The sequence below is a fragment of the Coffea arabica genome, chromosome 10c (assembly GCF_036785885.1).
Source record: "Coffea arabica cultivar ET-39 chromosome 10c, Coffea Arabica ET-39 HiFi, whole genome shotgun sequence".
Taxonomy (NCBI): domain Eukaryota; kingdom Viridiplantae; phylum Streptophyta; class Magnoliopsida; order Gentianales; family Rubiaceae; genus Coffea; species Coffea arabica.
In genome coordinates this window covers 12179342-12206802 of record NC_092329.1, presented here as the reverse complement: position 1 = coordinate 12206802, position 27461 = coordinate 12179342, and the positions used below count along the sequence as shown (strand labels likewise).

At 33.1% G+C, this 27461-nt stretch overlaps 1 protein-coding gene across 3 annotated transcripts; it reads left to right on the top strand.

Annotated features, from left to right (window-relative positions):
- The first annotated feature begins 1562 nt into the window (after nt 1–1562).
- LOC113713662 (uncharacterized) lies at nt 1563–27253 on the top strand. 3 transcript variants are annotated; one of them, XM_072068231.1, is made up of 4 exons: nt 1563–1808; nt 10058–10170; nt 26269–26324; nt 27029–27253. In XM_072068231.1, exons 1-3 carry the CDS (start codon nt 1662–1664, stop codon nt 26303–26305), a joined length of 297 nt encoding a protein of 98 aa, XP_071924332.1. In that variant the 5' UTR covers nt 1563–1661; the 3' UTR covers nt 26306–26324; nt 27029–27253. The 3 variants fall into 3 exon arrangements, 2 of the variants coding, with proteins under 2 accessions (XP_071924332.1, XP_027093242.1); XR_011822207.1 differs by lacking the exon at nt 10058–10170; XM_027237441.2 differs by lacking the exon at nt 26269–26324.
- The last annotated feature ends 208 nt before the right edge of the window (nt 27254–27461 follow it).

Here is a 27461-nt window from a genome sequence, read left to right as displayed (position 1 = left end):
TTCAAGTGTCTTGGTAAGAGTTTGAGGTATGCAATTGTAGGTGTCTGGAAGAATAGTTCGAGCCAGTAATTTAGTTCGGTTTGGACCACAGGAATGTGGGTAATTGATTTGACATATGGGTAGGAAGTTTTGTTTGGTTTTGGTTCAAAGTTAGCCAAGGTCTTAGATTCTTGGATCACAATAGGTTTGGACTGTTTGGGCTTGATGTTTTGGTTTAAAGCCAATTTAAAATGGTTTGGTGTATCCCAAACAGGATATCCTAGTGGATCGGTTGATATCCATGAGATTTAGCCAATTGTTTGAGATGGTCAGAGTATGCTTGTTTTTCATCTTCTTCCTCAGCTATGTTTGCCCATGTTTTTGGAGAGGCTATGGATATGGGTTGAACTGAGGAAAGAATTTGGAATCTATTTGAGGATGAGTTTGAAGAGAATTGTTTTCCTTATTGGAAGGACTGGATGAACTTGAAGAGTCTTGTTTGATTGCTTGAGAGGAAGGCTCTGTTTGTTCTAAGGATTTCTCCTGTTGTTGCATCTTTTCTTCCCTGCAAAAATTCTGTGGTTAGATAATCAGGAATGGAGTTTGAAGACCCCTTAATGTATTCAATGTCAAAATTAAAGATCAATAAAATCGCTTGCCATCTTGCAAAGATTTGTTTAGAGGCAAGGTTTTTGACATCTTTTTGTAAAACATCTTTAGTTGACTTACAATCAACTCGAAGTAAAAACTTCTGGTTTAATAGTTTAGCTTTAAATTTTGTAATACATAAAACTATTGCAAAGATTTCCTTTTTGATAGTAGAATAGTTTTGTTAAGAGTTGTTCTAGTGTTTGAAAGCAAAAGTAATTATCTATTTTTTATTATTTTTTGTTTGTTTAAAAATACCACCATATCCTAGATCAAAAGCATCTGTTTCCACAATTTTTGGAATTGTTGGATTTGGAAGAGCTACGCAAGGAATGGCTTTGACTTGGGTTTTAATTTTTCTAATTGTTTCTGTATGGATATCCGTCCATAAGGGCGGAGTGGTTTTTAGTCTATCATATAGAGGTTTAGCTATATTGCTAAGATTTGGAATGAAATTTGAGACATAGTTTAAACAACCCAAGAATCTTTGGAGCTGTGGTTTATCAAGAATTTGGTCAGAAAATTTATCGGCAAACTGGATTGACCTATTAATGGGAGTAATGGTTCTTTGATGAATATAATGTCCAAGGAACCGGATTTTTGTTTGAAAAAGGCTGATTTTCTTTTGGGATACAACCAAACCATTTTTCTAGGTAACATGCAGGAAAGTATTTAGGTGTTTGAAGTGCTGTTCAATATTTTCTGAAAAAATCAGGATATCATCAATATAGACGATGATGAATGAGGAGTAAGGACTGAATATCTCATTCATAATCCTTTAGAATTCTGAAGGTGCATTCTTAAGACCAAATGGCATTACGTTTCATTGATAATGTCTAAATGGTACTGTGAATGCTGTCTTGTATCTGTCTACAACATGAATTTGTATTTGCCAAAATTCAGATTTCATGTCGAATTTTGAGAACAGTCATGGAATCAAATTCATTAGATAGATGCCAAAACTTTACTCATCCACCGAGAGAGAAAGAAAGAGAGAGCCTCCGGCAAGTAAAGAATGCGGCTGCAGGAGCTAAATGAACGGGGATTCATCAGATCGGGGAGGAGAGGAGAGTCGCTGGTCGGGAAAGGAAGAGGAGAAGCGAGGAAGAAAGTCTTCCCTGCTTTCCGTCTTGGCTTCCGCCGGCGACTCTGCCCAAAAACGACATTTCTCACTTCAGCAGGTGAGTTCTTGACTCAACTAGTTATTTTGACCAATTTGACTGGAAAGACCTTTTGGATCAGTTTGGGCTATTGGGCTTGTAATTTGTGGACATTAAGGTTTAAAAAAAAGAAAAGAAAAAGATTTGGTCCGTTCCGGTGGATTGTGGGAAAGATTTTCTTGCTTTTAATTGATTGGGTTTGATCAGGACAAACATGGAAGGAAGATCTGAAAAAATCTTCTAAAACGTAGTCCAAATCCATTTGGTCTTCCAGTGAAGACTAATGAAAACTGAAAATCTTCCTAATCTTTTTATAATAAGTATTATGTATTTATTTATGCAAAGAGAATTTATTTATGCAAAGATAATGTCATGACAAGCAAGAATATTAGATGAAAATATAGTACACTAAGGGCAGGAATAGAAAAGGTGTAAAATGAGAAATTGGAACCTGAGGGAACTGTAAGATCGAAGGAACACGTAGGTCGCCATGTCATGGGACAAGTTGAAGCATACTCTTTTTCAATTAAAAAATAAAGTTAATCCTGAAAGATGGTATTAAGTATTTAGCAGGAGGAGCTTCTTAGTTTAAACTTTCAGAAATTTCGCAAGAGAGATAAAAAAAAATATAAGCTTTCTTTTCATTCGGCCAAAACTGGAATTTCCAGCAAGAAACCAGCTATAAAACAACAAAACCAGCTCCTAAACTCACATGCATCACTCTAGAAACATTAGACAAGGCATAAAGCATGAATTTCAATCATGATCTAGTAATATAAACTGAACTTTACTCTATCGGCAGTCATTCTTCATTGTATCAAGAATTCCAACCAGCATTTCATTATAATCTCATCTTAATAGGTTTCGTTTAAAGGTATAAGTTGCATGCATGTCAAGATATGTAAATTAAGGAGTACATATAAGACATGCAATAAAATTTTAACAAGTTTTTGGAAGAAACAGGTAAGAATTTGCAGCTTAGTTCATCGGGTAGCTTGTAGCAACTTTTACCAAAATTTTTTTACCTGAGACATTGCTAACTAAACACAGAAGAAAATTGAAAAACATTTAGCAGATTACCTCTAGTTCTTAATGGCTTTAAGTTAGGAAGATTGCTGATGTCTCTCTTTTCCCGACTCTTAGTTAGATAGACTACAAATTTTTTCTTGATTTTTAACTGGTTTTCACGGTTGAAGAAATGTAAGAAATGAGTTTCTACTTGTGTGTGGTTCTCTGCTTTCCTCTTGATTGTCTTTGGGCTACTTTAAGAAACTAAGGAAGAAGAAAGCTAAGGATAGTTTCTACCATTTCTCTTGGTCGACTGAAATATAGAGCACTAGCTCTGATTCTTCGATGATGAGTAATAATACATTTGCATGTCTTTTGGACAGTTGGTAAGGACAAATGTCCTACATATTTTGTTGTTGCTGTTGCTCTTTTTTTTTTTTTTTTTACTTCCCAACAAAATTCGACTAGTATTAGAATTTTATGGTATAATGATACAATTTCTCATAAGATATATTAATTCATTTGTTTATTAAAAGGAGCAATAAACATGTAAACATGCATTAAAGTGTAAACGAAAATTTTCAAACTCTCACAATTCAAACCTTTTTTCATCCTAATCTATTTTATTTTACAGAAACTCCTTTCAAAACCAGAAAATTTTATGAACAAATTCTTTTAGAAATAGACTCCATAGAGCCTTTAACTTGATATCCAGATAATACTCCATAGATCAAGCCAAATATCATAAAATAAAAAGCAAAAGAATCATCAAATCAAACAACTGGCCAATATCTGGTTATCAAACCTAAAATTAATTCTTTACTCCAAATAAACCTGCAATTTACACTTATTATGATTACATAAAAGCATGGAGATGAATATTTTATTTTTGACCCTTCTCTCACTTTCGTTTCATTCAATTATTACTGTCAGTAACCCATGATTTTTCAATATGGTTCTACAATTAGTGGCACAATTTTGGAGGACTCTTTGAAATTATGCGTTCAATTTTCGCGAAGATTATGACTTATTCAAAAGGCATCCAACTTTCAATGACTACGCGGAAAAACAAGTTGCACTCCATTATTATATCAAGAATAGAATTTCCTGAATTTTTTGTTGAAATTTTAACAAGATTAGTATTCAAGGAATTAATTATTTTTCCAGGTAATTAAGAAATTTTATCAAGATCATTATTCATCCCGAACCCAGCCAATAAAAAAGGATAGATACCAATTCTCAAGAGACCAATTAGAAAATAGAATCCTAAACAAAAGAAGATAAAATGACATAAGAAATGACGTCAACAAGCACTCTCTTTACTCAAGCAATGACTTCAACAAAAGAATATTCCAGAGCAGATTACTCTTACTTACTCTATATAAAGAGAAGCAGACCAGCAATCAGAAAAATAAGCAGGAGAAGAACGGAACCTTTGTGAATTCTTAGAAGAAACAACTCCTCTAATCCCAAAAGATAGTATAATATATAAAGGAAATAAGGGAACTAGCGTGAGGCTTTTAAACTATGAAAAGACTAATCTAGGAAATGAAAATGATGAAATAGAATATACTGAAGAAAATATATTACTAGAAGAACATATTGAAAATATAGATAGTATTGAGACAGAACATAAATTTTATATCCCAAAGAACTAGGAATAAAATTGACAGAAAAAGAATTAATTGACCTAGAAAGACAACTAGAAATTATAGGACAGATAAGTGTAACGGAAATAATATATTATGATAACCAAGGAAATATTCGGATAAAAGAAGAAAATGATATAGAAAATACAGAAATAAATACAGAAGAAATGATGGACTCAAGTAGTAGTAGTTGTGCACAACCTCTATAGCAACCAGTAGTATATAACCCAGGAAACTTATCTAGACCAACATATAACGAGTATAAAGAACCAATAGTAAAATATAAACCAAGAGGTAAAAAACAGCCTCTAAAAATGTTGGATAAAAAGAATTTAATAGATGATGGCTTAATATTAAATTTAACAGCACATGATTCTCAAATTTGGAATATCATTATAGACCATTGGAAATATAAAGTAGTTAGGCATTATATACAAAAAGGATTTGATCATAATACTACAGAAATGTATACATATTTAGAAACATTTTTAGGAGAAACAGTTAAAGCAGCATGGAAAAAATATAAAGAAAAATATCCCAATATATTAGCAGAAGATATGATGTTAGGAAATGATTTCCATAATTTTACAAATAGGATTCAATCACTATTAACGGCACAAAGTCCAAATAGAGGAACTCTAATGCAGCAACAAGAAGCAATCAGGAAATTAGAACAAATTAGTATTAGTAACTAGAATCAAGTAAAACAATTTATAAAAGAATATACATATCATGCACTTTTAGTCGGATGTTTTTATGATGAAGGAATAATAGAAAAATTAGTATTAAAACTCCCAGAACAATTGGGAAAAATAATTTATGAAAAATAGAAGAAAATAGAATGGACTGAACCAACACTTAAAAATATAATAGTAGTAGTAAAGTTTATAATGACAGAACTAGAAGAAAGGTGTACAATGATAGTAATACAAAAACAATTAAAAGGAAAACATAGTTTTTGCAAAAATATTTATACAATACAAAATTGTGATAAACTAGAAAAGAAAAAATACAAAATAAAAAATATTATCCTAAGAAGAAATGTTATCTCAGAAAATCTAGAGTTAGAAAAGCATACTTACAAAAAGAAAAACGTGTTAGAAAATATAAACTAAATATAAAATAAATGAATAAATTAAGTTGTTATGCATGCGGAGAATAGCAGCTCGAATACGAGCTCGACTCGAGATGGTCAATATCGAGTTCGAGTCGAACTCGAGTTAATCAAGTCGAGTTCGAGTTCGAATTCAAAAACATTAAGTTTGTTGGGCTTGCAAGCTCGATTATATATATTTTTATTTTTTTATTTTAATAGTAAAACTAGTTTTGTACTCGTTCGTTGAACGGGAATCATTGAAAAATAATAAACTATTTAGTTAATTTTATAAAAATATCGATATGAAATACAAACTTAATGTCTATTTCATTATAACCTTTCTTAAGTATATTACTATATGCGCATTGTAATATAAAGTATTCTTATAATATAAATTTGAACATCTAATAATTTACTTCGGTAATTAGTTACTTTTCTACTTCTTGTAGTGATAACAATTCTTATTTACTTCGGTTCCCTATGCAGTACACAAATTATTGGCATGAATTTGGAGATATATCTAATAGAGATATTTATGTCTCTTTTATTTATATCGCATTACTTTCCAGTTCCTCTTTTGGGTAGGAAATAAGAATCATATAATATTAAGAATTCTTATAGGAAATAAGAATTGATATATATCTAAACAAAAAAGGAGCAAGTCACGTAGGAAACTACTTGCCGTCTCGTTAAGCCACGTAGAAAAGAGAAAACATGAAAGGATAAGAATGAGAATACGACTTTATTATATATATATATATATATATATATATATGATTATATATATTTCTAATATTTTATTATTTATTAAAATATTATTATTTTATTCATTTTTAAAAATAAAATAATTATTTTTTATTTTTAAAAATAAAATAAAATAAATGAATCGTCTATACTAACTAGTGACAATCCAACTGCGACCCACTTCCTAACCTTTATGTTTTTTATTTAATTTATATTATTTACTTTTCTGGTTTAAGGGGCTAACTCCTCGTCCCGTCTAGTATCAGAGCCAGAGGGTAGTGGTGTTCAAAATGGTGTTCAGAGCCAAAACAACAAAGAAGAAAATAAGAAAAATTTTTTTACTGTAACACCGGAAGCACTGTAGTAATCCGGCAAGTTATTGTGCAAACATGACAACAAAAAACAAACGATGTACTGTAGCGCGCACCGTAACAATATTGTAGCAAACACTGTGGCAAGTACTATGGCAACACGAAAATTTTGCTATAAATACTCCTCAAATCCAACACAATAGACACACCATTCTGGACACCATTTTTGTATCATTCTTCAAACTTTTCCTTCTCTCTAAACTTGAAGAAATTCTCCTCTCTCTCTCTACAAACTAGTTTTATTTTAATTTTTGGAATCAAACAAGGGAGCGAGCCTTGCAAGCTTCCCAAACATTGTAAGTTTTTTTACAAACTCTTATTCAATCTTATTCAATCAAATGGTCGACTGAACCGCCTCATATTCATATTCATTTACTTGTTTTATTTATTTTGATTATACTAACATTTTGAAGGCTTGATAACTTGTAGAATTTGGGCACTAGAATGAGTATTGATGTATTTTTTGATTTTTTCAGAAAATATTGAACAGCACTTCAAACACCTAAATACTTTTGTGCATGTTACCCAGAAAAATGATATGGTTGTATCCCAAAAGAAAATCATACCTTTTTCAAATGAATTAAACTAATATTCTTATCTTTTCTATTTTTTGAAAACAAACAAGCATGATTTTCCAACATGGTTTGTAGCATGGTGCAAAGCACTTTGATCTAATCTGAAAATTCTTCCTCCAGATATCCAACAAAGTTACAAATTATTCATAGATAGATTTGAATTCTCAAACAACTATATACCAATCAGTCTGCACTTCTTTTCCATATTCTCGGTAACATGAATCTACCAGTGGAAATACGAATACATACAGCAAACACAACTCCCTCCATTATTAGTCCGACAAGGATATTCAAAATGGTGGCCAACATTCAATAAAAATTTCATTCAACCAGCAAATATTCAGGCATGATTTCAGAAGAATTCTCGCTCAATAAAATCTGGAGATAGTCAAACAAGCCAGTTTTTGCAGTAGAAATTTATCTCAACAGTCAAACTGGTATCAATCACTAATAAACAAGAGTATATCAAACGATTTAAAGATTTACTTCTACAACTGGATCAATCAAAAGAAACTTTAAACAAAGAGAATGCATTCAGTTCTGGAACAAAACTTAATGAATATGAAGGTCCAGAAAATGAAGATAATTGTTATGAAATTTTCTCACAAATTTCACAAGGTCACAAAACAATAAAGAAGAAAATAAAAAATATTTTTACTATAGCATCGGAAGCACTGTAGTGGTCCGGTAAGTTACTGTGCAAACACGGTAACAAAAGATAAACGATGTACAGTAGCGCGCATTGTAGCAGTACTGTAACAAACACTGTATTGGGTACTGTAGCAACACAAAAATTTTGTTATAAATACCCATCAAATCCAACACAACAAACACACCATTCTGAACACCATTCTTACATCATTCTTCAAGCTCTTCCTTCTCTCTAGACTTGAAGAAACTCTCCATTTTCTCTCTACAAATTAGTTTTAGTTTTTAGTTTTTGGAATCAAACAAGAGAGCGAGTCTTGCAAGCTTCTCAAACATTGTAAGTTTTCTTACAAATTCATATTCAATTTTATTCAATCAAATGGTCGACTGAGCCACCTTATATTCATATTCATTTATTTGTTTTATTTATTTTGATTATACTAACATTCTGAAGGCTTGCTAACCTTTAGAATTTGGGCATTAGAATGAGTATTGATGTATTTTTCGATTTTTTCAGAAAATATTGAACAACACTTCAAACACCTAAATACTTTCGTGCATGTTATCCAGAAAAATGGTATGGTTGTATCTCAAAAGAAAATCATACCTTTTTCAAATGAATTAAACCAATATTCTTATCTTTTCTATTTTTTGAAAACAAATAAGTATGATTTCCAACATGGTTTGTTGCATGGTGGAAAGCACTTGGATCTAATCTAGAAATTTTTCCTCCAGATATCTAACAAAGTTACAAATTATTTAAAGATAGATTTGAACTCCCAAACAATTATATACCAATCAGTCTGTACTTCTTTTCCATATTCTTGATAGCATGGCTCTACCAGTGGAAATACGATATATACAACAAACACAGCTCCCTCCATTATTAGTTCGACAATGATATTTAAAATGGTGGCCAACATTCAATAAAAATTTCATTAAACCAGCAAACATTCAGACATGATTTTAGAAGAATTTTCGCTTAATAAAATCCGAAGGCAGTCAAACAAGTCAGTTTTTGCAGTAGAAGTCTATCTTAACAGTAAAGCTAGCATCAATTTCAGATAAACAAGAGTATATCAAAAAGTTCAAAGATATACTTCTACAATTGGATCAATTAAAAGAAACTTCAAACAAAAAGAAGACCTCTAGTTCTGGAACAAAACTTGATGAATAGGAAGGCCTAGAAAATAAAAATGATTGTTATGGAATTTTCTCACAAATTTTAGAAGGCCACAAAACAACAAAAAAGAAAACAAGAAAAATATTTTTTACTGTAGCACCGAAAGTACTGTAGTAGTCCATCAAATTATTGTGCAAATACGGCAACAAAAGATAAAAGATTACTGTAGCGCGCACTATAGCAGTACCGTAGCAAACACTGTAGCGAATACTGTGGCAACGCAGAAATTTTCCTATAAATACCCCTCAAATCCGACACAATAGACACACCATTCTGAATGCCATTCTTACATATTCTTCAAGTTCTTCCTTTTCTCTAGACTTGAAGAAACTCTCCCATCTCTCTCTACAAATTAGTTTTAGTTTTTAATTTTTAGAATCAAATAAGGAGCGAGCCTTGCAAACATCCCAAGCACTGTAAGTTTTCTTACAAATTTATATTCAATCATATTCAATCAAATGGTCGGCTAAGCCGCCTCATATTCATATTAATTTACTTGTTTTATTTATTTTAATTATATTAACCATACGCGGTTGGTTCAACCGCCTATACTAACTAGTGACAGTCCGACTGCGACCTATTTCCTAACTTTTATACTTTCTATTTAATTTATATTATTTACTTTCATGATTTAATGGGCTAATCCCTAGTTCTGTCTGGTATCAGAGCCAGAGGGAGAAATGGGGTGATGGTTATTTTTCTTTACTTATTATCATATTATTAGTGTAGATCTACAAGTTTATATCTTCCTGATGAGATTGTTTGATGATGGCTATTTTTCTTTACTTATTATGATATTGTTGGTGTAGATCTACAAGTTTATATCTTTCCGATGAGATTGATTAATTTCGTGATTTTCATCTTTCTTTATTTATGATGTTGCTAGTGTTGATCTACAAGTTTAGATCTCTCTGATGAAATTGGTTAATTTCGTGATTACTGTCTAATGTATTCAAATTTATTATAGTATTGATAGTATTGATTTTATGATTTTAGATCTGTCCGAGGGACATGGAGCCTGTAATTGATAACCTCCGGTCCAGGTTGAGCCATGAGATTTGGCAGTCCTGTAGGGATGTTAAGGTTCCTGTGGTCCGAGATCCAGGACGGTAAAGTGTCGAAAGATTAGATCTGATTTCATGGATTTTTGCTATCTATATTATGATTTCATTTAAACTAGAATGTTAGATTCTTGATTTAGTAAATCTTTATGGTTTGATAGATTTATGGGAGACTTTGGTAGATCTATAAATTTGTTTTCCAAAACTTTTTGCGAATCTGATAGGTTTATCGATTCTGGTATGAATTCATAATTTGAAAAAGATTTTGGTGAATTTACTGAGTTTATATGAATTGATTTTGATGGATCTATTAATTCTGCTAGGAGTTCATGAGAGGATTCATGGTTTGTTTGAGATAGATCTATGAATAGATCTAAGGGTTCTTGTATAAAAGTTGGAGTGTTTATAGTTTTTGACATAAAGGATGCATGTTTTGAAATATTTTGGAATGAATATTTGAGTTCTGTTGTGGACTCTTGAGAAGTTTGAGACTCATACTAGTCAAAAAAATGAATATGCTGTTTTGTTTTTCTTAAAAAGTCATAAAAGTTTTCTTATATATTTTTTCGGGGTTTTCCCTGATATTTGTCAAAAAATTATTTTCTTTTAAAATGATTGTGGTTTGCAAAAAATTCCGATCTAAGGTATTGTTTGTCAATCCGAAATTCAGAAGGTTTGTTTTCTAGTTTTTGCTGAATAAGGATTGATTGCTCAATTCGAGCAATTTTGGTTTAAAGGTCATCTAGTGGTTTATTGTTTAAAGAAGAAATAGGAGATTTGGAATTTGTCTTGACAAATGTAGCCATAAGCAGAGACAAGTTAAATAAATAAATAATTTAAACAACTTATAATCCTCTTTCTTTTGGCATAGAATCCTTCAGGATCTATGGAGAATAACCATTTTTTTAAATCGATTATAACAAAGATAATGAGGGAATTACAAGAAAAGATATAACCTTTTGAGAAAGATTAACTATATATGACGACCATATTTTCATCATAATAAAGATAGTGATGAGGCTACAAAAATACATCTAACATTTGAAAAATATTAACTATGTATGACGACTATATTTTCAAACAAAATCATAATATAGATAGTAAAAATTCATGAAATCAGATCTGATCCTTCGACATTTCACCGTCTTGGATCTCGGGACCACAGGTTTCTTAACATCCCTACAGGACTATCAAATCTCATGACTCAACTTGGACCGGAGGTTAACAATTACAGACTTCATGTCCCTCGAACAGATCCAAAGTCAAAAAATCAATAATATCAATAATATAATAAGTTTGAATACATTAATAGTAATCACAAAATTAACCAATCTCATCAGAGAGATCTAAACTTGTAGATCTACACTAGCAACATCATAAATAAAGAAAAATGGTAATCACGAATTTAAGCGATGGAACGAGGGGTTAGCCCCTTAAACTATGAAAGTAAATAATATAAATTAAATAGAAAGCATAAAGGTTAGGAAGTTGATCGCAGTCGAACTGCCACTAGTTAGTATAGACAGTTGAACCAGCCATGTATGTTTAGTATAATCAAAATAAATAAAACAAGTAAATGAATATGAATATGAGGCGGTTCAGCCGACCATTTGATTGAATAAGATTGAATATGAGTTTGTAAGAAAACTTACAATGTTTGAGAAGCTTGCAAGGCTCGCTCCCTTGTTTGATTCTAAAAACTAAAAATGAAAACTAGTTTGTAGAAAGAGAGAGGAGAGTTTCTTCAAATCTAGAGAGAAAGAAGAACTTGAAGAATGATGTAAGAATGGTACTCAGAATAGTGTGTGAATTGTGTTGGTTTTGAGGGGTATTTATAGCAAAATTTTCGTGTTGTTACAGTACTGCTACAGTATGCGCTACAATAAATCGTTTGTCTTTTGTTGCCGTATTTGCACAGTAACTTGTCGGACTGCTACAGTGCTTTCGGTGTTACAATAAAAATAATTTTTTTTGAATTTTGTTTCGATTAAGCCAGTTGTTTGTATTTTTAGCAGATTGTTACAGATAGCTCTTGTTTTGTCTCCTGAATCATTTTGTCATATTCAGGTGTTTGTATTCCTCATTCCTTGAGCCAATGTTTATTAAGGATTAATCTTTGAATTTTTCTCCGTTTCATGAAGCTTTGATCTTTTAAGTTTCGGACGGTATTGTTTGTTGATTTTGCAGCAATGTTGTCATGTTCATGCCTGAAATATGGGGGGATTCATTGTCTAGTCTTTGTGTTGTAGAATACAACATCAAAGTATCTGATCTTGTCTTTCCTACACTCCTGCTTATATGAATAATAATCTTTTGAAATATACAATATTGTACTATCAGCAAGCTTGGTTGGCTTCCAGTTGCTGATTTTTCTAGATGTTGAGCTCGTCATTTTCTTGCAAAACAGAATTTGTTTGTTTAAATGATTTAGAGAAGGGTAAGATGGCATTAGGATCAAGGAGTTGAGGTATTATGCCCTCTTCTGTGGTTTGGTAAGGAATTAGTTGTCGAATAAAGGACATTCCTAATATGACATTGTTGGTTAGTTTTTTGGCTAGAAAAAAGGAATTTGGGATTGATGCAAAGGAGAATTGGATCTAAACATTTGTTAGTTTGAAACTTACTTCAAGTTTAGCTCCATCAGCTCCTCTAAGAACTTCTTTGATTTTTTCAAAAAATTAGGATGGAACAAGATTTTCAAGAATACAGTTTTGGTCTGCCTCAGTGTCAAATAAGGCTTCAGTTTCGATTACGTAATTATTGTTAATTAGTAATCGAATTTGGATCAAGTGATCTTTGTTTTTCTTGAATTTTTTGGATAATTGGTTTAAGAATACAGTATCATCTTGAATATTTGAACCAATAGGTTCTCTGATTGGTACTAGATTTTGAAGAACAAGGCTGTCAAGTTCTTGTTTAGCTTTGACTGCCCTAATTTCTTCTTTAAAATGATCAATTTTTGTTTGGAGATTTTGAAGGGTTAAGGGTTTGGTAGGTTTGGAGGGAAACCTATCAAGAATGTTTGTGAGATTATAGGTTTTGAGAAGTTTTGGATCTTTGGCTAATGGATTTAAAGAGGTTGAGGTTTGGTTCAGGGTTTCTTTGAATTTGTTTAGGTAGAGTTATTTTTTCTCTTTTTCAGGAATTTCTTAAATAGAATGCATAAAGGTTAGGAAGTGGATCGCAATCGGACTGTCACTAATTAGTATAGGTAGTTGAACCAACCATGTATGGTTAGTATAATCAAAATAAATAAAACAAATAGATGAATATGAATATGAGGCGGATCAACCGACCATTTGATTGAATAAGATTAAATATGTGTTTGTAAGAAGACTTACAATGTTTGGGCAGCTTGCAAGGCTCGCTCCTTTGTTTAATTCTAAAAACTAAAATTTAAAACTAATTTGTAAAGAGAAAGGGGAGAGTTTCTTCAAATCTAGAGAGAAGGAAGAGTTTGAAGAATGATATAAGAATGGTGTTCAGAATGATGTGTCTATTGTGTTGGATTTGAAGGGTATTGATATCAAAATTTTCGTGTTGCCACAGTACCAGCTACAGTGTTTGCTACAGTGCGCGCTATAGTACATCGTTTGTCTTTTGTTGTCGTGTTTGCACAATAACTTGTTGGACTACTACAGTGCTTCCGATGTTACAGTAAAAATAATTTTCTTGTTTTCTTCTTTGTTGTTTTGTGACCTTATGGAATTTGTGAAAAAATTTCATAACAATCATTTTCATTTTCTGGACTTTCATATTTATTAAGTTTTGTTCCAGAACTGGAGGTCTTCTCTTTGTTTGAAGTTTTTTTTGATTGATCCAGTTGTAGAAGTATATTTTTGAGTTGTTTGATATACTCTTGTTTATCAGTGATTGATGACAGTTTGGCTACTGAGATAGACTTCTACTGCAAAAACTGACTTGTTTGACTATATCCGAATTTTATTGAGCGAGGATTCTTCTGAAACCATGCTTGGATGTTTGCTGGTTGAATGAAATTTTTATTGAATATTAGTTACCATTTTGAATATCCTTGTCGGACTAATAATGGAAGAAGCTGTGTTTGTTGTATGTATTCGTATTTTTACTGATAGACCCATACTACCGAGAATATGGAAAAGAAGTGCAGGCTGATTGGTATATAGTTGTTTGGGAGTTCAAATCTATTTTGAATAATTTGTAACTTTGTTGGATATCTGGAGGAAGAATTTTCATATTAGGTCCAAGTGTTTTCCACCATGTTACATTCCATGCTAAAAAATCATAGTTGTTTATTTTCAAAAAATAGAAAAGATAAGAATGTTACTTTAATTTGTTTTGGAAAGTGAAGGTATAGAACCATGCTGCCTTATAATCCTAATAAGTATAATCTGGGGGATTAAAGGAAGTGGAAAAAGGTTAAGGTTTAGGTTTGTTTAGATTTGTTCCCCATTCTGAAGGCTTGATAACCTTTAGAATTTGGGCACTAGAATGAGTATTGATGTATTTTCTAGTAGGGTTTCCATTTTTTTTTCTTTCATTTTGATTTTGTGGGATTTAAGGATCAAAGACTTTGAATATGTGAGAATGAGTTTATAATATTCAAGTGTCTTGGTAAGAGTTTGAGGTATGCAATTGTAGGTGTCTGGAAGAATAGTTCGAGCCAGTAATTTAGTTCGGTTTGGACCACAGGAATGTGGGTAATTGATTTGACATATGGGTAGGAAGTTTTGTTTGGTTTTGGTTCAAAGTTAGCCAAGGTCTTAGATTCTTGGATCACAATAGGTTTGGACTGTTTGGGCTTGATGTTTTGGTTTAAAGCCAATTTAAAATGGTTTGGTGTATCCCAAACAGGATATCCTAGTGGATCGGTTGATATCCATGAGATTTAGCCAATTGTTTGAGATGGTCAGAGTATGCTTGTTTTTCATCTTCTTCCTCAGCTATGTTTGCCCATGTTTTTGGAGAGGCTATGGATATGGGTTGAACTGAGGAAAGAATTTGGAATCTATTTGAGGATGAGTTTGAAGAGAATTGTTTTCCTTATTGGAAGGACTGGATGAACTTGAAGAGTCTTGTTTGATTGCTTGAGAGGAAGGCTCTGTTTGTTCTAAGGATTTCTCCTGTTGTTGCATCTTTTCTTCCCTGCAAAAATTCTGTGGTTAGATAATCAGGAATGGAGTTTGAAGACCCCTTAATGTATTCAATGTCAAAATTAAAGATCAATAAAATCGCTTGCCATCTTGCAAAGATTTGTTTAGAGGCAAGGTTTTTGACATCTTTTTGTAAAACATCTTTAGTTGACTTACAATCAACTCGAAGTAAAAACTTCTGGTTTAATAGTTTAGCTTTAAATTTTGTAATACATAAAACTATTGCAAAGATTTCCTTTTTGATAGTAGAATAGTTTTGTTAAGAGTTGTTCTAGTGTTTGAAAGCAAAAGTAATTATCTATTTTTTATTATTTTTTGTTTGTTTAAAAATACCACCATATCCTAGATCAAAAGCATCTGTTTCCACAATTTTTGGAATTGTTGGATTTGGAAGAGCTACGCAAGGAATGGCTTTGACTTGGGTTTTAATTTTTCTAATTGTTTCTGTATGGATATCCGTCCATAAGGGCGGAGTGGTTTTTAGTCTATCATATAGAGGTTTAGCTATATTGCTAAGATTTGGAATGAAATTTGAGACATAGTTTAAACAACCCAAGAATCTTTGGAGCTGTGGTTTATCAAGAATTTGGTCAGAAAATTTATCGGCAAACTGGATTGACCTATTAATGGGAGTAATGGTTCTTTGATGAATATAATGTCCAAGGAACCGGATTTTTGTTTGAAAAAGGCTGATTTTCTTTTGGGATACAACCAAACCATTTTTCTAGGTAACATGCAGGAAAGTATTTAGGTGTTTGAAGTGCTGTTCAATATTTTCTGAAAAAATCAGGATATCATCAATATAGACGATGATGAATGAGGAGTAAGGACTGAATATCTCATTCATAATCCTTTAGAATTCTGAAGGTGCATTCTTAAGACCAAATGGCATTACGTTTCATTGATAATGTCTAAATGGTACTGTGAATGCTGTCTTGTATCTGTCTACAACATGAATTTGTATTTGCCAAAATTCAGATTTCATGTCGAATTTTGAGAATATTTTGGCCGAATAAAGCCTCTGAAGCAAATCCTTCTTGTTTGGTATAGGATATCTGATCCACCGAAAAGCTTTATTAAAGGCTTTGTAATTAATTACGAGCCTTGAAACCCCTCTTTCAATCTTTGATTGTTTGTTGGCATAGAATGCTGGACAACTCCATGGAGATTGGCTTGGACTAATAATGCCTTTGGATAGGAGGTCATTAATCTCCTTTTGGCAATGTTGGAGTAGTTCTTGATTCATCTGTATAGGTTTGGCTTTTGTTGGAATATACTTTTCCTTAAACTCAGGTTCATAAGGAAGGTGAACAGTATGCTGTTTCCTTGTCCAAAATGCATTTGGAACTTCTGCACAAACCATCTCTTGGACTCTTGTTTGCAAATTCTGGATTTTTTGCTGGATTTCTGGTTTTTTGAGCTATTCATCTATCCTTTTGTAGGCAATTTCTTCTTTTAAGAAATTGATTTGGCTGTGTTTGAGGGATAAGTAATTTAATATTTTTTGAATTATTTTTCTAGAGAAAGGTAAGAGAACATTTTGACCATATTTTGGTGGTATGATCCCTTCATTAGTGGTTAAATAAGGGATAAGTTTGGTAACAAAAATTGTTTCAAGAATAACATTGTTGGTAAGGTCTTTTGCCAAGAGGAATGTTTCTTTGATGGATACAGAAGAAAATTGAACCTGAACGTTTGAAAGTTTGAACTAAATGTTTAATTGGGAACCAATGGCTCCTCTAAGGCTTTCTTTTATTTTTTCAAAAAACCTTGTTGGAATAAAATCTTCTTGAATACAGCTAAGATCAGTTCCTGTATCAAATAAAGCTTCTGTTTCTGCAATATAATTGTTACTAATAATTAGTCTTATAAGAACAAAATATTTTTTGTAAGATATTATGTTTGACTGAGAAGGATTTTCAATGATATCTTCTTCAGTGGTTTGTTGGGTTGTTTTTTCGATTGTTTTAGCTTCCCTTGTGAGAGAAGCGACTTCTGTTTAAAGATCTTTAACAATTATATGTTTGATACTATGTTGAGTTTTAGATAAGATATTTATTATGGAATATCCTATGTCTTTTCTAATGGTATTATCAGAATTATTCATTGGTTGTCTCAAAAAAAGAATGTTAGATTCTTGATTTAGTAAATTTTTATGGTTTGATAGATTTATGGGAGAATTTGATAGATCTATAAATTTGTTTTCCAAAACTTTTTGCGGATCTAATAGGTTTATAGATTCTAGTATGGATTCATAATTTGAAATAAATTTGTTGAATTTATATGAATTGATTTTGATGGATCTATTGATTCTGCTGGGAGTTCATGAGAGGATTTATGGTTTGTTTGAGATATATCTATGGATAGATCTAAGGGTTACAACTGGGCAATTAAAAGGAAAAGCAAAAATTTTAAAAACAAGTTCTGAAAGGAATTTCGATTAATATAGAGGACAACAAAACGAAGATGATTGCTACGAAATTTTTTCACAAATTTTGTAAAATCACAAACCGATTCAATCAAAGTAAGAAAAACAGAGAAAATTTATTCATACTATAGCGTCGGAAGTCACGATAGCAGTGCGACAAGTTATTGTGCAAATACCATAATAAAAAGATAAACTGTGCACTGTAGCAAACAGTAAAAATCACTATAGTGGATACTATAACAACACAAAAAATTTGCTATAAATACTCCTTAAATCCAATACAAAACATACACAATTTCTTCAAGATTACTTCTGTTTCTAGTTTGAAGAAAACTCTCTTCCTTCTCTTTACAAACTAGTTTTTAGTTTTTAGACTCAAATAAGAAAACAAGCCTTGTGTAAGTTTCAAACTTTTGCCAGTTCTCTTACGAACTTTTATATTCTCTTATTCAATAATATTCTATCTAATGGTGGGCTAAGCTGCCTAATATTCATATTCATTTACTTGTTTTAATTATTCTGTTTATGATTATTGTGATGATCCCACCGCATCTAGAGGCGTACCAAAAGGTTTAGCGGACTGTCTGCCTAACTCGCGTCAGGATTCGAAAATACAAAACAATAAAAGGTATATGAACCGAAAGAGTACTATTTATAATATATACATAGGCAAAAGAGTTCTAGTTACACCATCAAAAGTAGATATCCAGACCACTACTTCATCTTATGATAATAAACAAAATCAAAAAGTAGACCTGAAAAAGGATTCTTACACGGATCATTATAACAAGAAGAACCATCTTAATTATCTGGCTATTACAAACTAAACCTAGTTATACTAGTGACAGTGCCAAAGAGTCTTCCGCGTCGCCTCTGTTAAGGAAAATAAAGGGAAAGTGGTAAGTTATAAACTTAGTAAGTAAACAGGGGTAAAAACGTAAATGGCACATCAAGACGAACAATTACATCACAAAGATGCCAAGTCAAAAGCAAAAGAAATAACAGCACAAATTAAGGATACAGGTTGGCTCCAAAGCCAAGTTATTTGCTATGTGTGACCTCCTGTCGACACTCCGTCAACCACAAATAAGGGTCCATAGAACTCCACTTGTACTTCCACCGTACCCCTTATCACCCTCACTGGCCAGTCAACCGCACAAAATGGCTCGAGCAATCCAAATGAAATCGAACTTGGTTCACAAATGTGGTGACTTCAAGGCTAGGTTGGACTGATTTCCACCAATCCCTGACCGACTCAAATGGTCCGTCTAGGTCTTGAGATCGGGCTCCAAACTCATCATATTTCATAATTCACAAAAGTCATCCAAGCTACAAGCTCAAGGGATTCAATCCCAAAACAATTCATATACACATGTCATGTACAAATACAGGTACAAATAGGGTTTAGGTCGAGTGTGATAAAGTACACCCTCGCCTAAGTACCCTTTCATCCACATGAAAGCACATAAGCGAGTTATACATAGAAACGGTCCGGCTACTTACGTAAAGAACAAGTATAGCAAAAGTACGAAAATCACATCGCGTGCAACAGCTAGTAGGTCCCACTGGCTCCGCTTAACCTGCTACCATTTGTAATAAAAGGTTGTATCAAATTATTCCATAAACGGCTACTAAAATGTATAAATCAAGTAAATTGGCAAAACGGATACACGCGCGCGTGAAAAGTGTATAAATCGAAACATAAGGTGTACTTATTATTCGAGACATGAACAAATAAAGAATACAAAATATAAATGTATATACACAAAAGACACACAGAAGATAACCTAAAAGATTGTACTCAACTATATACATGTATTTACAAGGTCACACCAAAAGATATACAAGTTATCTGACATCCGGTCGGTACAAAACCCATTAAATACATAAGCACTCCGACTCCAAAATCTAGTTAGCCAGCCAAATAATAAAAAAAATCAGCCATATTAGTTATAACAAAAGCAGTCTATCAGATGATCAAAAGAAAGTCTAAGCGGCGACCCTATGCACCTCCCCTAGGGCTCCAATCCCCAATAGAGTCTAAAGTGCCCACCTCATCCATCGGCTCTGGACCGGTAGTTCGGGGTGGTGCCTCCGTGGCCACATCTAACAAGACCTTACAGGTCAACATGATTGTGAGAACCCTGAAAATGGATATATAAGCTAGTGCATATTTCATTTGCATTTCTTTTATTCTTTAATAATTTCCAGAAACCAATTAAACTTCCAAAACAAACTGAAATCTCTGGTTCCAACTTGCGGCTTCCAAAGTTTTCCAGCAACTAATATACTTTAGATTAAATTTTCCCTTGGTTTAAACATGGTGTTAGATACTCAAATTTAGCATTTAACACTTAGCTAGCTAGTAAAAATTTTCACTTCAAAACTAGATTCATTCAGCAACTAAAATTATCCAGAAAAATCCAGAAATTTTGTCCATCAGTAACGGATGAACATGCATGAAGAGATGTTCTGTTTTCATTTTATTTTCTGGGTTAAAACATGCTTTTAAACTCTCAACTCCCTCATGCAATTACTTAGCTAGAAAATAAACATTTCCAGTTCAGAAATCGAGTTCAAACAACAACCATGAACATCAAAATTTTCTAAAATTTTCCTGCTTGACTCGGATGAACATGCTTGGCAGATTACACTTTGATTTCATTTTTTTTTTCTTTTCTGGTTTAAACTAACTAATTAGTTGCATGCAGAGTCTAATTAACTTGTGATCAACTATATAATTATGGTTGTAAGCTCAAACAATAAAATTGAACAAATCAGGCTGCAATAAACAAGCTAAGCTCTCGGCAGCTCCAAAACATGCACATAACCGAACTTCTTTTCTTAAAACTCCCATCCGGCTGCCTATCATCCACATGCAAGTTCTTAGATAACTTAAACTTCTTGTTTTTGATTAGTTAAACACTTAATCAAACTCAGATTGTCGCAGGAAGTCAGAAATAAAACTACAATTTCAAGCCAGCTCCTCGGCAGCAACATTTTAACCGAACAGAAATTTTTCTAATGATTTGATTTCAACATCCGTCTGCACAATCCTTACATGCAATCTCAGATATAGCTTCCTCTACTAGAATTCAACCTAATTAGTCCAGAAATTACCTCAGATATCAGCTAGGCTTACACACGAAAATTTCCAGAAATTTCTTCCCTTGCTCTCGGCTTCAAGTGCAGTCGGTTGGTCCTGATTCCTAAGTTGCGCCTGGAATTGGTTGCAGCTGGTGGATTTGAGTTTGGTTGGTTGGAGTTGGTGGAGATGAAGGTGCAGAATGGTGAAGTTTCACTGAAAATCTTCTCCCTGGTTTCACTCCAACTCACGGCAGAACCAAAAAAATTCTGGCAGCTCACGTTCCCTCCTCCCTTGCTCTCGGATGCTCTCGGTCTAAGGCAGAGGAAGAGGTGAGATGTGGTTGAGTAGAGGAATTGCAGTGATTTCGGTGGAGTTGTGCAGAGAAGGAAATGAAATTTGTGAAGGCGGTATCTTGGTATTAAGAAAGAAATGGTTTGCGGTTTTGTTTGTGCAGAGAAGGAATTGGAATTGCGGTTTGTGTTTGTGATATGAAATGTGAAATAGAGCAAATGGTATTGTGGTGCCGTGGTTTACGAGAAAGGATTGCATATAAGAATTGGTTGCGTATCGAATTGGTAATAGCTGCGGTGATTAGACTTGTGGTCAGAAGTTTCGTTTGGTTTGCATGGAAATGTAAGGGCGTTTTGGTCTTTTCACTTTGCTCCCTAACCTCAACTTAATTTCTCAATTCCAACTTAATTCTAAAAATTATCCCCAAGTGTGATTTGAACGCCTAATTATACCCTAATATACCTAAACCATATTTATCGAATAATTCTCGATTAAATTTGAATATTAAGGTTCCTAGTAATTCTTATATTATTTAGCGATTAAATTAGTTCTTATAATTTTCAATTATTATTTCTCAAGGAATAGAGTTAGTCTAACTCGAAATTTATCGATTTAATAATATAAAGTCAAGTGAAATAATAATCAAATCCAAGGGTGTCAATTTGCACATAAAAATTATTTTTACGCACTTATTGTGAAAACAAAGAAAGATAAGGATATATTTATCGAATTTTCACGCCTTAAGTATGTTTAGTATATTAGAATCATATTTATCTAAAATTCATTGGTTTTCATCTTAACGCGAAAATTCTTATTAACATTTAACATTAGCAACTAATTGGAATTAAACATAGGAATTTAAATAATTTATTTAAGAATAGTAAGTCTATCGACTCGAGTATCATTAATTTAGCATAAAGGAATTTAAGTATTCTAAGTTTTTATGTTAAGGCAAAAATTAATCTAACCCTAAAGATTTTAATTTAGTCTAATCAAACCAAGAAATTTCACAACTTAAGAAAATTATATTATTTTTCACATAAACCTATTTTTACGTACTTAATTGCGAACAGGTAAAAGTAATGCTGGAAATTATTAAAGAATAAAAGAAATGCAAATGAAATATGCACTAGCTTATATATCCATTTTTAGGGTTCTCACATCCTCTCCTCCTTACAAGAATTTTATCCTCAAAATTCACACTTTCTAAGGAAATAAATCAGGGTACTTTTTCTGCATTTCCTCTTCTAATTCCCAAATTGCTTCCTCAAGTCCATGATTTCTCCATAGAACCTTCACCAGAGGAATTTTCTTATTTCTCAGTTCCTTTACTTCTCTTTCCAAAATCTTGACTGGTCCTTCTTCATACGTTAACGTCTCATCCACCTCAATTCCCTCCAGGGGCAGCACATGACTTGGGTCGGAATAATATTTCTTAAGCATGGAAAAGTGAAATACATCGTGAACCTTAGCCATGCTTGCGGGTAACTTCAGCTGATATGCTACATTCCCAACTCGCTTTAAAATTTCGAAAGGTCCGATATACCTTGGATAGAAGAAGCCCAGGAGAAAAGTGAAACTTATTAGGGAAAGGCTTCAAACCGCTCAGAGTAGACAAAAGAGCTACGCCGACACAAGGAGGAAAGATTTGGAATTCGAAGTAGGATACAAGGTCTTCCTAAGAATTAAACCCTTGAAGGGCGGAGTAGTGCCAGTTGTGAAATTTCTTGGTTTGATTAGACTAAATTAAAATCTTTAGGGTTAGATTAATTTTTGCCTTAACATAAAAACTTAGAATACTTAAATTCCTTTATGCTAAATTAATGATACTCGAGTCGATAGACTTACTATTCTTAAATAAATTATTTAAATTCCTATGTTTAATTCCAATTAGTTGCTAATGTTAAATGTTAATAAGAATTTTCGCGTTAAGATGAAAATCAATGAATTTTAGATAAATATGATTCTAATATACTAAACATACTTAAGGCGTGAAAATTCGATAAATATATCCTTAGCTTTCTTTGTTTTCACAATAAGTGCGTAAAAATAATTTTTATGTGCAAATTGACACCCTTGGATTTGATTATTATTTCACTTGACTTTATATTATTAAATCGATAAATTTCGAGTTAGACTAACTCTATTCCTTGAGAAATAATAATTGGAAATTATAAGAACTAATTTAATCGCTAAATAATATAAGAATTACTAGGAACCTTAATATTCAAGTTTAATCGAGAATTATTCGATAAATATGGTTTAGGTATATTAGGGTATAATTAGGCGTTCAAATCACACTTGGGGATAATTTTTAGAATTAAGTTGGAATTGAGAAATTAAGTTGAGGTTAGGGAGCAAAGTGAAAAGACCAAAACGCCCTTACATTTCCATGCAAACCAAACGAAACTTCTGACCACAAGTCTAATCACCGCAGCTATTACCAATTCGATACGCAATCAATTCTTATACGCAATCCTTTCTCGTAAACCACGGCACCACAATACCATTTGCTCTATTTCACATTTCATATCACAAACACAAACCGCAATTCCGATTCCTTCTCTGCACAAACAAAACCGCAAACCATTTCTTTCTTAATACCAAGATATCGCCTTCACAAATCTCATTTCCTTCTCTGCACAACTCCACCGAAACCACTGCAATTCCTCTACTCAACCACATCTCACCTCTTCCTCTGCCTTAGACCGAGAGCATCCGAGAGCAAGGGAGGAGGGAACGTGAGCTGCCAGAATTTTTTTGGTTCTGCAGTGAGCTGGAGTGAAACCAGGGAGAAGATTTTCAGTGAAACTTCACCATTCTGCACCTTCATCTCCACCAACTCCAACCAACCGAATTCAAATCCACCAGCTGCAACCAATTCCAGCCGCAACTTAGGAACCAGGACCAACCGACTGCACTTGAAGCCGAGAGCAAGGGAAGAAATTTCTGAAAATTTTCGTGTGTATGCCTAGCTGATATCTGAGGTAATTTCTGGACTAATTAGGTTGAATTCTAGTAGAGGAAGCTATATCTGAGCTTGCATGTAAGGATTGTGCAGACGGATGTTGAAATCAAACCATTAGAAAAATTTCTGTTCGGTTAAAATGTTGCTGCCGAGGAGCTGGCTTGAAATTGTAGTTTTATTTCTGACTTCCTGCGACAATTTGAGTTTGATTAGGTGTTTAACTAATCAAAAACAAGAAATTTAAATTATCTAAGAACTTGCATGTCGATGATAGGCAGCCGGATGGGAGTTTTAAGAAAAGAAGTTCGGTTATGTGCATGTTTTGGAGCTGCCGAGAGCTTAACTTGTTTATTGCAGCCTGACTTGGTTCAATTTTATTGTTTGAGTTTACAACCATAATTATATAGCTGATCACAAGTTAATTAAGCTCTGCATGCAGCTAATTAGTTACTTTAAACCAGAAAAGAAAAGAAAATGAAATCAAAGTGTAATCTGCCAAGCATGTTCATCCGAGTCAAGCAGGAAAATTTTAAAAAATTTTGATGTTCATGGTTGTTGTTTGAACTCGATTTCTGAACTGAAAATGTTTATTTTCTAACTAAGTAATTGCATGAGAGAGTTGAGAGTTTAAAAGCATGTTTTAACCTAGAAAATAAAATGAAAACAGAACATCTCTTCATGCATGTTCATCCGTGGCTGATGGACAAAATTTCTAGATTTTTCTGGATAATTTTAGTTGCTGAATGAATCTAGTTTTGAAGTGGAAATTTTTACTAGCTAGCTAAGTGTTAAATGCTGAATTTGAGTATCTAACACCATGTTTAAACCAAGGAAAAATTTAATCTAAAGTATATTAGTTGCTGGAAAACTTTGGAAGCCGCAAGTTGGAACCAGAGATTTCAGTTTGTTTTGGAAGTTTAATTGGTTTCTGGAAATTTATTTTATTTTTCCTTGGAATATAATGATTTCGAAATACAGAGGAGTTGTAAGTATTAAGTTGTGTAAGTTGTTTAGCAATGAAATATTTGATAAATTGAAGATGGAACCAGAAAATGCTGGTTTATACATGCTGGAATTTCTTTTGTGGTAGCCGAGGGGTGAGTTGGAATCTTAGCTTGGCTTTTAAATTTTTTTTTCGTTGAAACATGATGGATGAAAATGCCTGGAATATGTTGTTTTGGAGTTTTATAAGAAATGTATGAATGTCCTGTTTCTTCGTGAAACTGAAATTGGGTTTGGATCGAACTTTTAGCTTACTTGTGGTTTAAATTCTTAATTGAATTGTGGTTGGAAGTAATTGGTGTTGTCAAAGGCTAATGATTGATGAATTCCTTGGCCATTTGAATGATTTTATAAGTATTACTGGGTGATGAAATTTAATTGCTAGAATTTCTTGGAGGCCTTGCTGTTATTTTTATTTGTTTAAGCTGAGCTTGCTGAAACCAAGTGCTAATGATTGATGAAGCCTTGGTCATTCATTTTATTTTTATCAGAAATGCATTTGTTGAAATCTAGGGCTAATGATTGACAAAACCCTAGTGATTTGCTATGTGATTTTGCTATATTTGATCCATAATATGATTTCAAAACGGAAGCAGAGCTGTGAAAGTCGTTTCTACCTTGCGAACTCGAGTAACTGTGATCAAATTAATCAAAAATATTTTCCAACTAGTATTAAATTATAAAAATTCAATATCTAGTGTTTTGCCTAAAACTTTCCAACCCGATAATTTCCTTTAGCTCAAACTAGCCTTATTACCTTTGGAAAATGATTTTCCTAGTTTCTAAAACTCTAGCCTTGTTTTACTCCTTTTCTTTTCTCTAAGAATTGTCCTTGGCTAGTTAACTATAGGAAAAGGGCCAAAATACGAGTTTTAATAATTTTAGTTAAAAGCATAGGAACTTGCTCGGCAAGAAATCTTATTTTTAGGTAAAATAGTTTTAGTAATAATTTTTGCAAAAACCATAGCTTTAAAGAAATGTTCAAAGTAACTTCCTAACGTGGATATTAAGAGGTTTGTCGACTTATTTCGAGAAAATAATAGTAGTTACCCTTTTATAAGGAAAAGTATTTTAAGGAAATCTATAAGAAACATTTCTTCTACTTTTGTCAAGTTTTAACCTAAGGGACTCTTGATTCTTCTAAGGAAAAGTAGATTAGTAGTATATTAGATATACCTCGATGTCTATAAGCTTAAAAACTGAGTAGAAACTTATAGTTTCAAATTTTGGTTTTTAGGATATTGCGAGGACGCGGAATTCGATTTCCAACTTGATATCTGAACTCCACTCTTGGTGAGTGTCCCTGCCTGTTCTATGCTTACCTGTTTAAAGTACTTTCTTGACTCGATATGTGATAATTTGCAAAACTGGTTTTTGATCCATCGAAATGAGCTGTGTGTACTTTATCGCACTAGCCGTTCGAGTGGTGACTTGTGCAAAAATATTTTTCTCCTGAATCTTTGATTCTAAATGTAGTTGCGTCGTTGGGTGAATCCCTCGACTTCTGAATCCAACTACCATGAATCTAAATGTAGTTGCGTCATTGGGTGAATCTCTCGACTTCTGAATCCAACTACCATGAATCTAAATGTAGTTACGTTGTTGGGTGAATCTCTCGACGCATGAATCTAACTACAATAATGTCGTTGGGTGAATCCCTCGACCAATCATCTACGGGTATATCTCGAGTATACTGCGTCCTTAGTCGGCGAGCGGGCCCGGGACAAGGGTATGAACGGTGACGGGTTAGGATTAAAATGAGTGGATCTACATGGATTATAAGTAGTGAGAGTTGACGGAGGGTCAACTACGATAAATGGTGATCAAGCGAGGAAAATGGCTCCTGAGAGCCCATGTATCCTACCTTGTGCTGTTATCCGCTTTCCTAACTGTTTGAATTTGCTATGTCATTAACCGCTGTTTGTTATTACGTGATTGCATGTTTTGGGGCACCACTGAACTTTAGCTCACCCCACGTTTATTGTTTTCCTTAACAGGTTCTGGAAACTGAAAGCTGGATGCTTACTTATGTTTTCCTTTTGGATTGTATTTGAATACTATAACTTATTTTGTGGGCTGTAATGCGTTATTTGGAGATAATGTACTTTTCTTTTGGATTGCCACTTGAAGCTGGAAAATGTGTAAACCCTAATTCGATTGCTTGGCTTGTAAGTTTGTATTATGGATTTATGTGTTTATCTATCCGGTTTGGTACGACTTTATACTTTGGTACATAGCACGTGAGACGTTTAAGAGCCTCGACTGGCTAATTTATCACTGCTATCTCTGAAGTTAATGTGGATTTAAGGAAGATCTTATTCGGGAAAAATTGTTTTGTAATAGATTAGGATATTTTTCGAAAAGATTTGGGTTAGAATGCTTGCGTGAGTCCTGGCGAGAGCTGGGCAGACGGCCCGCCAACCCTTTGGT